Source organism: Andrographis paniculata, unplaced genomic scaffold (genome assembly GCF_009805555.1).
Source record: "Andrographis paniculata isolate CXL003 unplaced genomic scaffold, ASM980555v1 Contig14END, whole genome shotgun sequence".
Taxonomy (NCBI): Eukaryota; Viridiplantae; Streptophyta; class Magnoliopsida; order Lamiales; family Acanthaceae; genus Andrographis; species Andrographis paniculata.
In genome coordinates this window covers 2,093,682-2,108,535 of record NW_026137424.1, presented here as the reverse complement: position 1 = coordinate 2,108,535, position 14,854 = coordinate 2,093,682, and the positions used below count along the sequence as shown (strand labels likewise).

The window sequence follows — 14,854 nt, the reverse complement described above, 5'->3', positions numbered from 1 at the left end:
CGATCTTCAGACAAACTGACTTTGGATTATATTTTAAGAGTAATGAACATCAAATAATGTATCACATATCATCAAATACCAACTCAATTCTATAGCTTGGTGAGCTGCCAAAGAAGACAATTCTAACGATAGGTTATAATAAATTTGTCGAAAACCATTTTAACAGGAACATTCTCAAGTTCTAATTTGGAGATGTACCAACTTTCAGTCCCACCATAATCACCAGAGTACTAGTAAGTAATACGAAATTGATCACCTGCTGACAGTCCTGTGAAAGCAGATCCAACCCTACATGTATCTTGGAATAGAATCTAGGGATTTCCATGACCTGAAGATCAAATTCTTGTAGAGACGAATTTACAGCAAAGAATAAAAAAAACAAACTGGAAAGCTAACTCTGCAGAGCCAAAAATTGTGATTTTTTTTCTTTTTGTCGTAGAGATGCAGTAAACATTATAAAATTTGACAATCACTTAAAAAACTAGGCATAAAGAGGAACTCAACATTAAACCAGATAAGGACTAAAAGCCACAGATCAAACTAGATTCTAGTAAAGAATATTGGGAATTCAATAGCTAATTCTAAACCATCATACGGAGGAAAAATAAAACAAAAACTTGACAAGCTCTCTCAGTTGAAATCCCGCAACCGTTTCTTGAGCACATCCATGGACTTCTTTCTCGCGCTTTGCTTTGAGGCCCTATTCGAAAGGCTACCAAAAAGTCCATCCGCCGAGTCCTTGTACTTCTCACAGATAGTAGCAACCTTCTTATAATCCAAAGTGTTGTAATTCTTCTCCCTTATCACAGGATTCATGAAGTTTTCAGGCTGACTGCTCAGTAGAAGGTTTATCAATTGCCGAGCCTCAATCAAATAACCCCGGAAGTTTGCATCCGCATACATCTCATCCAATCCAGTCGAGTGAAACCTTTCATCTGCAAAAGCTTCCAAGGCCTTCAAGTCATTGTTAATGCTTGTGACTGCACTAACCGTAAACCTCTTCACACTGTCGCTAAGAAAAGCTCCCACAATCGAGTTTGATATCTGCTCAAGCGCACCACTCCCAACCTTATACAAGGCATCCAATGGTAAAATCTGCTGAGCAGTGGACATGACAGTGTCGAGGTATATGACAACCTCATTTATGTACTCATTTCCTCGTGGGTTTTCTTCTTCAGAAGTCCAATTCACATTTTCTGTGAGTGACATGAATTCATCTAGTTTAGAATTCACCAAGCTCAGTAAGGCGATATAAGCAGCATCCCGGGAGGTCTTGAGAACAATCTTCGCTGCTAAACTTGCTTGAGGCCTGTCAATGGATCGGAGTGGAATTCCACATTGCTGAGCTGCGTGCTGAAGAAAATAATCACAAGCCCTCTCGAGAACAGATATATTAGCAGCAATCTGCATTGCCTGAGACACGCCAGTGGTGCCACTCTGAATGGTGTTTAGTATAGCTTCATTTAGGACATCGATCAAGAGTTTGTCCAGGTACTTGCGGACAAAATCAAAATAGTTCCTCTGTTCCCCATATGACAGGTAATTAACAGAGTCCTTGATAAATTTACGGACGATGCGACAGCAATCAGGTACCATGGAAGAGAAAGGAGCAATGTAGGGGAAGGCTGGCATTATATCTGAGGTTTGAAGATGAAATAGAAGCACATTCGCCTGGTATTCAGACTCCTTTTTCAGCACCATTTGCTCATACGTATCGTTCTCAAGGATGGATGTAATTTGTTCCCGGCACTCTCCCAAAAGTAGCTCGTGGTATTTCTCGCGGCTGCTGTTCAATGTTTCAAGAATCCGGGAAACATCATAACCGTATTGTCTGAGCGTCGTTCCAAAAAGTGTTACGTAATCCTTCACTAACAGAAGATGGTTTGCCTGATCCATACGGGCGAATTGCTCCTCCAAGACTGCGGTTACTTTGGCCACAGCCGTTACCCACATTTCCTCAAGTTCATCTGGGGCAAGAACCCCACCAGCTGTCCTTAAAACCCGATCTTCAACAATAAAATAACCCGCAATGTGAGCCAAAAATGTCTGATGGGATTCAAGGAAAGGATGGCTTGACGATATCTGTAAGTCTGATTTCAGCTGCAGGAGCCGATTCCTGTTATAATACTCACGAAACTGATCTTGGATTCCAAGACAAGTGTGTATGTGATATGCTCGATAAAGAGGTGTGAGATCAAACTTCAGAACAGCATTTTCTTTAATTTCTTCGACATCCAATGTGTAAGTGAACTCTTCTAAGCCCACTGAACTTTGCTCCTCCAGCTTCCTTTGTCGGGCCAACATGTCCTCATCCCTCTTGCGAGCAGACGAAGCGTACTCAATTGCAGATTGCCCAATATCCTTTGCAGCACTTCGGATCTGAACTAACCACTCATTAACCTCACTGCAAACCTTCTTTTCGATGTGGGATTTCAGCAGAGGTATTCTCTTCTCTATCAGCATCCTCAGTGCCCTGACGGGAATGTGCTGCAAATAGTTTTTCTCAATCAGATCCACAGCTTTTATGGCAGGATAAAACCGGCCTTCGGAGATGTGATTATTACACTTCACACAAAGTTCCAGCACTTTGACACAGCTCTTTGACATCTTGATCGCTTCAGTAACATTCTTTTCAACTGAATACGATTCAAGAAGCTCTTCAAGTTTCGCGAGTAGCACACTCCCAACCTGCTGTAACCTGTAGTTATCACTCGACAACTCGCTTTTCAGCTCCTCGGCATCTACCAAAACCCCTCGCAGCTCGTCCACAGCCACAATAAACTCCTCATAATGGACCTTGCAGAGATCCTCGATCTCTACTTCTTTCTTCTTCACTAGGTTCCTGAGCTGATGCAAAAGCGATTCGGGCTTTCCTGTCTCAAATGCCAGCCTAACCATCGGCCCCATATCCTCACCATTGCTGACCATCGTCGCGAGAACAGAATCTTCACCTGTATCGCCATTCTCGGCCACCGTTCTCTTCTTAGTTTTCCCACTCATATTTATGCTTCCAAGTCTTAAATCACCTGCACAAATGAATACAAGCTACCATTACCAACTGTCTCATGACCATTCACATAACCAATGAGCTTTAAACAGCAGAGATTCTCCAAAAACAAACAAATCAAATATAAAAACGTAACAGTACGAAAATAAACAGCAAATTTGAGAACAACAAAAATAAAATAAAATATCATTTTGGGGATCCGAATCCTTTCCAAAACTGCAGCAAATTAAACCCCAATAATGAAAACGAGAGCACGCCCAAGCAATTAGGGTTTGCAGAACGAACACTACAGTCAGAATTCCATCAAAATTAAGCTCAAATAACCACCGAATAACCTAAATTTACGAACGAGACATAATCAGAAACAGCATAGAAGATACTCTGAGACTGAAATCAGTTCAACGAACGGAATCGCACAACAAAAAGGGATCATTCAATTACCCCTAAAATATATCAGGAAAAAAGAAATGTCGAAATCCTCTTCCCGTCTGCGGCTGTTTTGGAAATTCTCCGCCGATTCTTGTCGATGCCGACGCGACAAATTGAATAACAACAGTGAGGCGGAAATTCCTGTGCAGGATGAATAAATCAAATCAAATCAAAAGGGTTAGCAATCGTTGTTCGTGGGCACAATTACAAATCCAATCGTGGCAATAATTGGGGAAAATGGTAACAACATCACACATTTTTTGTTGTTGTTGTTGTCACTTGGAAGCAAAGACAAATGGATTTATGCTTTCTTCCATTTTAATTATTTTGCTTGTTTAGCTAAAGAATGTTTTATTCTTCTTTAAATCCCTACTCATTAAATCCGTATATGGAGATACATACATATGTGTTATATATATATGGTACTTATTTTTATTAACAATTAAATAAGAATTTACTTAATTGGAACAATTAAATACTCCGTACTACTTATCGTAGCACGTCACCTTCTGTCTTTTAGAAAATGATTATACATTTTAATTTTATTTTTAATTTTTTAATTTTTTTTAAAAAAATTAATTAAACTAATTAATTATCTTAATTTATAATTATTTATATTATAGATAATTATTTTTACTAATGCATTCTTAATTATCTACTAATTGCACATCTCCTATAAAATACAAAATACAGTGTATACAGACACGATATATGGGACAGAAGTAGTATATTTTTTCTATCACAAAATATTAAATAAATTTTTAAAATTTCAAAAATTTGCCTGAACTTATGCCTAATTTGAGTTTTGATTTTCTTTTTAATTTGAAATATTTTTATTTAAGAAAACTCATTGTTCGGGTTAAACAGCATATTTAAATTAATTGATTGTTTTATGTGTAATATGAAAAAATTGTGTAGTAAATTATTCATTTTTTTATTTTGGTATTCATTGTATTATCTACTTAAAATTACAAATACATTTACAAATTATAATATATTACAAAAATATCATTATATTTATATAACACAATAATAATAAAAATATTTCAGTCGTTTCTACTTTATTTTTATTACATATTAATATAATATCAATATATAAACTTTGTTCAAAAAGCAAACACATATATACTCAAAGCACTAATAAAATATTATTTTAAAATAAATATTTTACTTTTTATAACGAGATTTGAAAGGTTTTTTTTTTTAACTTTTGTAAAAAAATATTTTATACCATTTATTATTGGTTTTGGAAATTGCAATTGCTAAATAATGTCGAGAAAATAGAGTGTATAATTCAATAAATATATATATATTGAATGTATTCATTCAGCAATTTATTTTTCTTTATATTTTCGATGAATACAGTACATATTCTTACAAATATATAATACTTCGTTTGTCCGGCTAATAAGTAGTATATATTTATTTTTGACGTGGAGTTTAAAAAATATTACTAGTATTTTAATTATATTGTATAATTAAAAGTAATGTAAATACAATTTTCTCCTTACTTTTTGGATAAAAATAATAATTTGATAGTAAAATAAGAATATTTGTAAAAAAAAAAATAAGAGTATTTTTAATCAAATAATTACTTTGTAATTAATAACCAAAATAAAAATATGCATACTTTCTGATTACATGGAGTATATTTTATCTACTAACAAGAAATCAACAATCAATTACTTATTCGGCTTCAACTGAATGCATTCATTTTATTATTTTTGTCCGTTTTATTTATAATTATATAATTTCTATTATAATAAAAAAATAATTATATACAAATATTATAATACATCAACTTTTATAAAAATATTCATTTATTTTATAAAACTATCAAAGTTGTCATACACATTTTTATTAACCAGTGATCTTACGGTCACGAATTCACCTCGTATCATCAATATATACCATAAAAAAAAAAAAATAATTACAAAAACTAAAATAACTACAAAATTTCCAACGGGTTTGTTTGCTCAAAATTTTATTTTCGACACGATTCATAATAGAGATTTTATTCTATTACAAAAGTCTAATGTTCAATATCAAATATTATATTTATCCGCTTCTAAAAGTAACATTTATTTTTTGTGTTATTATACTTAACATTAAAAATATTCTTATATTTGTATATATTTTTAAAATATTATTATTATATTAGTATTATAAAACACTAATACAAATACGTTTGTCATTTTCCTTTCATTTGTATTATATTTTGATATAATAATTCATATTAAAAAATTAACACGCAGAAAGTAAATATGATCATTAAAATTGGACGAAAGAAATATTATTTTTATATTACCAATATAATTTTCTATAACTCACGGTATAAATTACTACTATTATTTATTTTTCTTGTTTTTGTTTTTATTTTTATTTTTTCCTAGTATTACATTTCTTATATTTTACATCTAATGCAATTTACTTATTCCGATTTTACTTAGTGTTTTTTACGTTGCTACGTAAATTTTCGATTTTCCTTATATGTGTTATTTTTATTGTTTTATTTCATTTTCATTCTCTGGTCACAATCCTACGTAGATCAACTCAAAAGTTTCCTTTTTTAGTTGAATGGAGAATCCACGTCATTAGTTTTTCAACCGACTTAAAATACACCAATTGCCCGAAAATTTTTTGTCGATAGCGGATACAAATATAGAAAATGATGAGTTTAATCAATTTAATGATAACAAATTCAATTTTTGGTTGTTTCGGGGCACCGATCGTTCGGAAATATTAGAAACTTGCCACTTAAGATGCCAACATCATCAATTGATGTAAATAGGTAAATTGGATGTATATCTAGGGTTGAGAATTGGTCGATTCTAAAATAAAAAAATGATTTTATTTTTATTTTTTTTTTATTTTTTTTTCGTTTGAACTGTTCAGGAATTTGATTTGGTTCAGTCCAAAAATTGAATTTATAAAATTTAGTTTCAGTTTGGTTATGATTTTTATTTTTATTTTTATTTCGATTAATTGAAAATGCCAAACTTTAGAAGAAAAAAAAAAACTCTCTAAGTCCGTAAAATTTATTTCAACTTTTAGTTTTAGTCCGTCCGCTAAATTCACCTCGTTACTAATTTTTTATAAAGTTGACAAATTAACATTTAACTATTATTCTTCATTCAACAATTATTTATAACAAATATCCTTAAATTTATTATATTCTTTTTCTCTTTTATTATTTATAAATAAAATATTTTTTTAATCTCCCTATGAAATGGAGTAATAAAAATTATATATTAATAAATAATACCCTGTCCGTCTCAAACGAAAGGGTTTCTTTAAAGTTTTGTAGTAAATTAAAAAATAATAGTATTCTATTAATTAGTTAAAGTGTGTAAAAGATTTTAATATTTTTGCCATTTAACTTTTGTATAAAGTTTTTGTATGTGTAAATGGTATGTTGTAATTTAAGTAAAAAGTTAAAAGGTATTTTAGTATTAGTGTATGATTATCATTTATAAGATAAAAAAATTAATGCTTTGGAGTGATACATACGAAAATGATAAAAATGGTACTTTGAATTGAAACGGATGAAATATATATTATAATTTTGATTGTTTATATTTAACAGTATATGTAAGTTATATATTAATAAATAAAAATTTGGATTACTCGATTTTAAATCGAACCGAACTTTTAGTTATACTATACTATTTTCTAAGAAAGAAAAAGCTTTCAAAATATCATATAATCTCTAAGGGTTATATTTACTTTCTACGTCATTGTACTTAACATTAAAAATATCCTTATATTTGTATAATTTTTTATACAAATGTTCTTCTATTAGTATTATAAGACACTAATGTAAATATTTTTGTAATTTTTTCTTAATTTATACTATGTTTTGATATAATAATTAATATTCAAATATCAACACGCAAAAAAAAATAAATGAGACCCTTAGAGCCGGACGAAAGTAGTATTAAATATTTATTTATTTTTTATTATATTGCATTAAAATTAATATTAATATCAAAATATTATATTAATACATATTTATATCGCATAAAATAATAATTTCAATTCAAAATTTTATTATTTAAAAATAAAAGCTCAAAGTAAATATATATTTGTTTGATTTGTATTTGGGGTTATATGCCATCTTCATTCAATCTAAAGTGATTTTTGTTGTTTGTACAATATATATATATTTTTTAAAAAACATTAATCTAAATTTATTTGCAATGTGTGTTTTTACCCATTTGTTTTTTTGTGAATTTTATTTTTTTTATTATTTGTAAAAAACTATTTTTATATATTTATATTTTAGTTTTGTAATTGATTTTAAGGTTTATTTTAGTATTTATTATGTTTAATCAAGTACTATAATGTCTCCCTTCGGAAAATTTAGTTTACTTTTTTTTATATATAATTTTTTAAAAAAAAAAGTAGACTAAATTTGGTGAACAGATAAATATATTTTTATCTATATGTTGGATAAGTATTTTTCAATAATATTAAAATTGTAATGTAAGTAATTTAAAAATTATTTATTATTCCCTTTATCCTGTAGAAAAAGATTTCTTTAGTTATGAACATATATTTTAGGTAATGTAATTTAATAAGTTAATTACAATAGTTCCTCCATGATATTATTTTATTACTTCATATATTGTCTTCATGTTTTTAGTTTTAGTAAAATTTACTAAATTTAAATATACATAACAAATATAAATCAATTTAATTAATTTTATAATAAATGACATAACACATCATACCTCACTCAAAACCTTTTTATTTTTATACACATCAATAAACAAATATTTTTATCTACATTTAAAACTCATTCCTTTTTTATAAAATTTATCTATCTTAATTATAAAAAAATAAATAAATTTTATTTATTCATATTATTTTTAAAAAAATTCTTTACAAAATTATATTTATATTACATATATTTGAAGAGGGTGTTTTGATTTAGAGGGTGTTTGAGAAATAATTTTTTGAAGAGTTTGTTTAATCAGTGAAAAAACTAATTTAGGTGTTTGGTAAATTAACTTTTTTAAAGAGCTTTTTTGGACATAAAAAACTAATATCTGAAAAGCTCATCTACTGAGCGTTTTGAAAAGAGCTTTTTCATTTTAATTTTGGTTATTCTTAATTTACCTTTAAAACTTAATTATTTATTTTATACATATAAATATATTTATATCAGTATTTATTAATTATCTTTAATATATTTAATTTATTAAATTATATTTTTATTTTTGTAAATTTAAAATAATTACTATTATTAATTATTACATATAAATTATTTTATTTGTAAAATATATAAATTTTTAAAACTAAATCAAATAGAAAAAATAAATGTTATTAATTTATTTATATATATTAAAACAATAATTTTAACATAATAAAAAAATATATACGAAAAATTTATTATTTTATATTTTACATAATTTCAATAAAAAATTATTAGTTTTTAGTAAAAATAATTTTCTCAAATCTAAATAATAAAAATAAAAATAAATATTTTATAATTTTCAATAATTAATAACAAATTTTTTTTATAAATTTTAAATCAAAATGAACAAAATTAAATATTTAAAAAAATAACATATCAATGTCTTTAATAATCATTTTTATGTATAAACAGTTAATGTCAAATAATTATTTTACCAAACACTTTAATACAAACTACTAATTAAATCAGCTAATTAAACGAATCAATTAATAGCTAAACAGTTAATTAAATCGCTAACAACTAATTATCGAATGCACAATTTGATATTTTTTTAAAAAAATAAAAAATAAATTAATGAATAATAAATTTTGTGGAAAATCTAACGAACGCGCTAAAAGTAAAAATAAAAAGACAATACAAACACGGTCCAGATAAATCAAACAGGACCGAAAGAAACCCTAAAAGACGCCCACAAACCCAATCCCTATAAATCCTGCCCCGATTCCCGATCTTGCACTCTCTTTGATTGGTGGTTGAAGGGTAAAGGGTAAAGGGTAGAGGGTTACCCCCAAGGCCAAGGGCGAGCGATTCGGGAGAGAAGGGTTTCTTCCCTCCCTTTTCTCAATTCCCCGTCGCCGCCGTATCAACCATCCAACAATTGTATAATTCTCCCCTACTTTCGTTTGTTTCGATTTTTTTTTTTTCAAAATTTGTTGTAGGAATTTTGGAGCATGGATTTGACTTCCCTTCCACCCGTTGAATCCTGCGTGAATGGCGTCGCCGTCGATATGAAGGATAAGGATATGTCGCCGCCGCCGCCGCCGCCGCCGCCGCCGCCGCCGCCGCTGGCTTATGTTTCGACGGTGGATCCATTTCTTGTGGAGGCTCTGCAGAACCCGCGGCATCGGTTGACTAGTGAGTTCTCTGTATTTATTTACTAGATTGATTTTTGTTGGAAGACAGTATTGTGTCTAAGTCTGAGCCTTTGAATCTTGGTTGTGCTTCAGAGTTATGATTTTCTTTTTGTCATACTTTTAGTTTTTGGGGGAGAGTTAGGGTTTGAGTTGATTGATGAGAGTTAAATGGATTAGGTTCCTTGAAGATATGGGTGGAGTTTGGGATAATTTTTTTGCTTAGTTGATGCAGATCTAGGGTTTGGGAGAAATTTGAATTGGGTTTTGTTTGATATCTTTAATGAAGGAAGAATTCTGGTTCGATTAAATCTAAATGTTCGGTAACAAAGATCTTTGGAAATTTTGTTCATATGTTAGGCGAATTTATCTAAACTATATTTATTGTCTAAACTACTTATTTGATTTCTTTACATGATATATGTAGGTAGCTAGTAATGCTCGTAAGTTGATTAGTTGTTGGGAATGGTGTAATATTAAGTATTGCGTGGTTAAATTGAACATCTTAGTGGCACTGAAGATTAGGAATGGTGGAATCCATAAAGAACAGTTGAAAAAACCATTCAATTCAAAACATAACATTCAAGACCCCGGGAATAATAGATTTTTGGATTTCCTATGTTTATAATGAAGGGTATATTGAGTCCTTTTAGGAATGTGTTTCAAGAGTGGCCGAGTATAATTTAGAAAACACGGAGCTAATATAAGGTGAATACACAGTCCCAGGCTATTGGTTTGCTATTCCTGTTGAGTGTAGTTAGAGTATGTCGAACTTTGGTACTGTACGGGGAGATTCATATGATATTGTTGGCCTTGATGAATATCTCACTTTTATTCAGTGGCGGAGGTTGATTTGCTTTGGTTTCCTAAGCTTTAAATAATAGAAAAATAAGGTATTAGATAAACTTGGAAGTTCGGTCCTTGATCAATCCTTCGTTTTGTGCCTAATGTAGTGTTCTATGTATTTGTTCATTTTTTCTACCCTGTGAATATTTTCCTTGAGACATTCCAGGTACTTTTACAGGCAGATGAGGATTCTTATAGCTTAAAATGTTACAACATATGTTGAAAATATTCTGTACATTTTCTTTAAACATGATCTGATTTCTGGTATCGGGAAAGCTAAGGTTCTTTAAGATCTATAAGATGGATCATATGAGATTCTCCTTTCCACTGGTATCATCCTGTCACTCTTCAGTGTTTGCAATCTTTAATTTGCTTGTTGTAAACAGCTTTCAGATAGATTATTGATCATTGCAATATAATCCACTTTAATGTGTATGTGTGTGTGTATACAAGAAATTAATAAATATTCCCACTAAACTCGTAAACCTCATATGGTATCCAGTTGCTGCATTTGAGTGAATATGCTTATCATCTTGTCTCTGTTATTTTGATTTATTTCATAGATGCTATGGTTTTATCTTCCTTTATTTTAAATTTTGTTTTATTTTGTCAGTCCTACGAATGGAGCTCGATATACAGAAGTTCATGCAGAATTTTAATGCACAACAATTTGAGTTTCCACATTTTCCAACTTCATACCTCCGGCTTGCGGCACATCGGGTTGCTCAACATTATGGTTTGCAGACCATGGTTCTGGATAATTCTGCAGATGGCCAAGGAATTCGGATTTTGGTTCTGAAGAAACCTGAGTCTAAGTTTCCTTCAGTTTGTTTATCGGAGGTACCTGCAAAAGAGTCTGAAAATGAAAAGGTTGATAAAATCAAGATTGTGAGGAGGCCTAGACCTAAAGCATCCTCACATGATGCGGGCAAACTTGGGCCTGAACGCAGCTCCGTGAGATCTGTGGAAGAGAGAAAGGAGGAGTATGAAAGAGCACGAGCTCGGATCTTCAGTAGCCCTACCAATTCTGGGTCAGAAGATTCATCGGGCCAAGTTACTTCTGATGGGAGGAATCTTAATTTTGATGAGAACGAAGTTTTTAAGAACATCAATGTCGATGGGGATAATAACCTTTTCAATAGGGAAACAGGTAGCTTTTCTAGAGTTGCAATTTTAAGGGACCGGGAGAAGGATCTCACCGATCCTGATTATGATCGCAGCTATGGAAGGTGTGTTCTTTGCAACTCTTTACTGAATTGGGAAATTATGGATTTTGGTGTGTTTTCTGAATAGTAAAAAATATGAATTGTAAAGTTTTTTGATTTGATATTTTGAATGCAAAATAAATTTTATAGGTACTATATTAAATGAAAAATAAAAGTATATGCCGTATTTGAAATTAAGAATTTCTTTGCTGCACTTTCTCTGATGTCCTCGATGCTTTATTTAGGATATTAAATATCTTTCTTGGCGCATTCCTTTTTGTGTCATTTTAAAATTTTCAACCTGATTTTCCGACATGGCATGATGCAGATATGCTAGGACAATGCCGACCCCTCAAAGTTTCAACGTGGCAGCGCCATTCAATATTCAGAATTTCCAGCCTCCATTTGTGCATTACGAATCAGTATTCCCTCAGATGGGTCAGATGCCTGCACCTCAAGCCTCTCTTAACTATATGAACCCGGGGATGAGCCCTTACTGTGCTATGGGTTCGAACCAGACTGCCACAGGCGGTTTATATGTACCATGGCCTACTCAGTCGGTGATGTATGCACAATCTTATGATCAACTTCGAAATGCTTTTTTCCAGGTAATCGATGTCCCCTTTCTCGTTAATTTGTTTATTTTCTTTTCCATTTTTTGAATTCTCATATAGGGTGAAGTGGTGTAGACCTGATATTTTGGATTGTTTGCTATTACATTTTAGGTGGAAACCATACATTAGGGATTTTTTTTTTTTGTTTGCTAGTTTGGTTTTGATTTCATTTTCCTTCATTAATAATCAAATTAAGATCTGTTTAGGAAAATTGTAAATTGACATGTAATCTAAATTTAAACATAACATAAGTTCGAAAATTAAATAATAATGAAGGGTGAATTCTTGTGTGTGTGTTTTATATATATATATATATTTGTATTTTATTGTCTTTTAGGTAAAATATTTGTTGAGGCTATGTTTTGTATAAAAAATAGATGTTTGATATATGTTTTTGAAAAAAAAAAATAGCAGATTAAATAGTCAGAAGATTGGAGTGAAATTAGAAAAGAATGTATAATGTTTGTAAAACACTGAAGAATATGAAGGGAATTGTTCTTTTGGTGTTCTTATTTTGTTTTTGTGTTTTTTTCAATAAAATAGTTGAATGAAATATTTTGTACAAAAAATAAGTATTAGATGTGATGTTTTTGAGGAAAACTGAAATATAATATAGTAAAAATGAAAAGAACAAAAAATAAAATAAAAAGAGCAAACGAAATTTTAAAAAGTTATTATAAATGATACTAAGAGAATTATTATTGTCAAATAAGAACTTTCTGTGTGCCATAAGTGGCTCCAAAAGTATAGCAATCAAATATATATATATATATATGTGTGTGTGTGTATGTGTACATATGTATTGATGGTTTTTTGTTCGAACTACTTTGGCTTCGGTTTGAACCAAAGTACCACAATCACCTCTATTGTTAACATATAGTCTACTTGTCTGCTGTGCGACGCTTTTTAAATATTTTTTTTTCTGTATGACCTTGAATTGCTAGTTTTTGATTTACTCCCTTTTCTCGTCTCCCGATATGACATCTGACATTGTAACTAATGGAAACAATTATTTTCGATGGTTGAAGAGCTGTGTAATGGAGATTATTAGTAGCTGTACCGATTCAATTACATCATCTACTATTTTGTCCATGACATTGGCAAAGACATGGTTAATTGTTTGTTTCCTTTTACTGTTTTGCGCTTCTGTCAAAATCATTGCTATCGTTGTTTTTACCTTTAATGCATGAATTTAATGTTGCCTTTTTATTTCTTTCACATGTAAAAATGTCGGAAGCTGCATGAGCTGCTGTATATCTTGTGTTAATACAACTATTCTTTTTCTTTTTTTTTGTTTTTGTAGGTTCCCTTCTGTCAACAGCCTCTAAGTTTCGACTATGCTCAGAACCATCGATGACAGCTAGCAATTATTGTGGGGGGTGAGTCTGCATTACTTTAGGGTATGTTTATTTAGGGCATTTTGATGAAAGACAATTTTATTTGTAACATTTGGTGTAGGCAAGACATATATATACATATTTGCATGCGAACTTCTTCATTTTGTGATTCTTGTTGTCAATACTAGAAATTTATTTTGATCCCGGATCCTTATTTGTGATTTTGCTCTTTGCCGGTGTTGGTGATTTTGCCCGATTGAGTAGTTCTATACATGTTTTTATGCGAACTTCTTTGTGTTGTCATTCTTGTTTTCGATACTAGAAATTTGTTTCAATCCCGGATCTTATTTTTTATTTTGCTCTTTGCCGGTGTTTGTGAATGTGCCGGTTGAGTAGTTTTAGTTTTGAATTTGTGTTTAAATAGTATTTTTAGTGTGATGTATTATAAGATGAATTTATTTATTTATTTGTACATGAAATTTCATAGTAAAAGTGTTAAAATTAATTTCAAGTAAAGAGTCTTATACATGTTTTAGCTCTTACAGTTTGTTTGAAGTTATTAGAGGAATAAAAACTGTTTCACATTGTCCAATCTGGTTCATGTTACATGAAATTACTCAGTTGGTAATTTTTTATTTTTTGTATTTTGATTTGAATAGCTTTGAAATATTTTTTTATATTATATGTATATATATTAAAAATCATGTTGTGTGAAAAACCATATAAATTTTATTACTCTCTTCGTTCCATAATTATGTATACGGAGTTTTAGAAATAATTGACTAAAATAATTTTATTAGTACCGTAAAAGTATTTGTAATATTAAGTAGATAGTATATTTACTAAAAGAAAATAGATTTGTTAGGGATGGAGGGAGTATTTAAAAGGAAAAAGTTGAAATTAAAACCCTCAATCCCAGTCCCCAGTGTTTTAATTGTTATAATATTTGAAAGAAAATGATATCATCATATATAAAAAACTCAAACAATTGGTTACAAAACTCCCATTAGAGTAGAATGTAACATATAGAACAAATTTGATTAATTTTGTTATAATAGAATTATGTTTTTATTAAAATTTTATAAT

At 30.1% G+C, this 14,854-nt stretch overlaps 2 protein-coding genes across 3 annotated transcripts; one reads left to right on the top strand and one right to left on the bottom strand.

Moving 5' to 3' along the window:
• Positions 1-398: 398 nt before the first annotated feature.
• On the bottom strand, positions 399-3,806 carry LOC127259408 (exocyst complex component SEC15A). 2 transcript variants are annotated; one of them, XM_051286739.1, is made up of 3 exons: positions 3,692-3,806; positions 3,449-3,577; positions 399-3,026 (listed from the first exon to the last, which is right to left on the bottom strand). In XM_051286739.1, exon 3 carries the CDS (start codon positions 2,998-3,000, stop codon positions 631-633), a length of 2,370 nt encoding a protein of 789 aa, XP_051142696.1. In that variant the 5' UTR covers positions 3,001-3,026; positions 3,449-3,577; positions 3,692-3,806; the 3' UTR covers positions 399-630. The 2 variants fall into 2 exon arrangements, with proteins under 2 accessions (XP_051142696.1, XP_051142688.1); XM_051286731.1 differs by having other exon boundaries at positions 3,449-3,789.
• A 5,512-nt stretch (positions 3,807-9,318) lies between these two features.
• Positions 9,319-13,972, top strand: LOC127258609 (uncharacterized). The gene is made up of 4 exons (XM_051285530.1): positions 9,319-9,770; positions 11,226-11,841; positions 12,146-12,425; positions 13,735-13,972. The coding sequence occupies exons 1-4, from the start codon at positions 9,587-9,589 to the stop codon at positions 13,786-13,788; spliced, it is 1,134 nt and encodes a 377-aa protein (XP_051141487.1). The 5' UTR covers positions 9,319-9,586; the 3' UTR covers positions 13,789-13,972.
• The last annotated feature ends 882 nt before the right edge of the window (positions 13,973-14,854 follow it).

Excerpts from the sequence above, each read along its gene's own strand:
- LOC127259408 (XM_051286739.1), bottom strand. The coding sequence starts at position 3,000 with ATGAGTGGGAAAACTAAGAAGAGAACGGTGGCCGAGAATGGCGATACA.
- LOC127258609 (XM_051285530.1), top strand. The coding sequence starts at position 9,587 with ATGGATTTGACTTCCCTTCCACCCGTTGAATCCTGCGTGAATGGCGTC. Across the intron at positions 11,842-12,145 it reads TATGATCGCAGCTATGGAAG|ATATGCTAGGACAATGCCGA; the intron begins GTGTGTTCTTTG and ends GGCATGATGCAG. Across the intron at positions 12,426-13,734 it reads TTCGAAATGCTTTTTTCCAG|GTTCCCTTCTGTCAACAGCC; the intron begins GTAATCGATGTC and ends TTGTTTTTGTAG.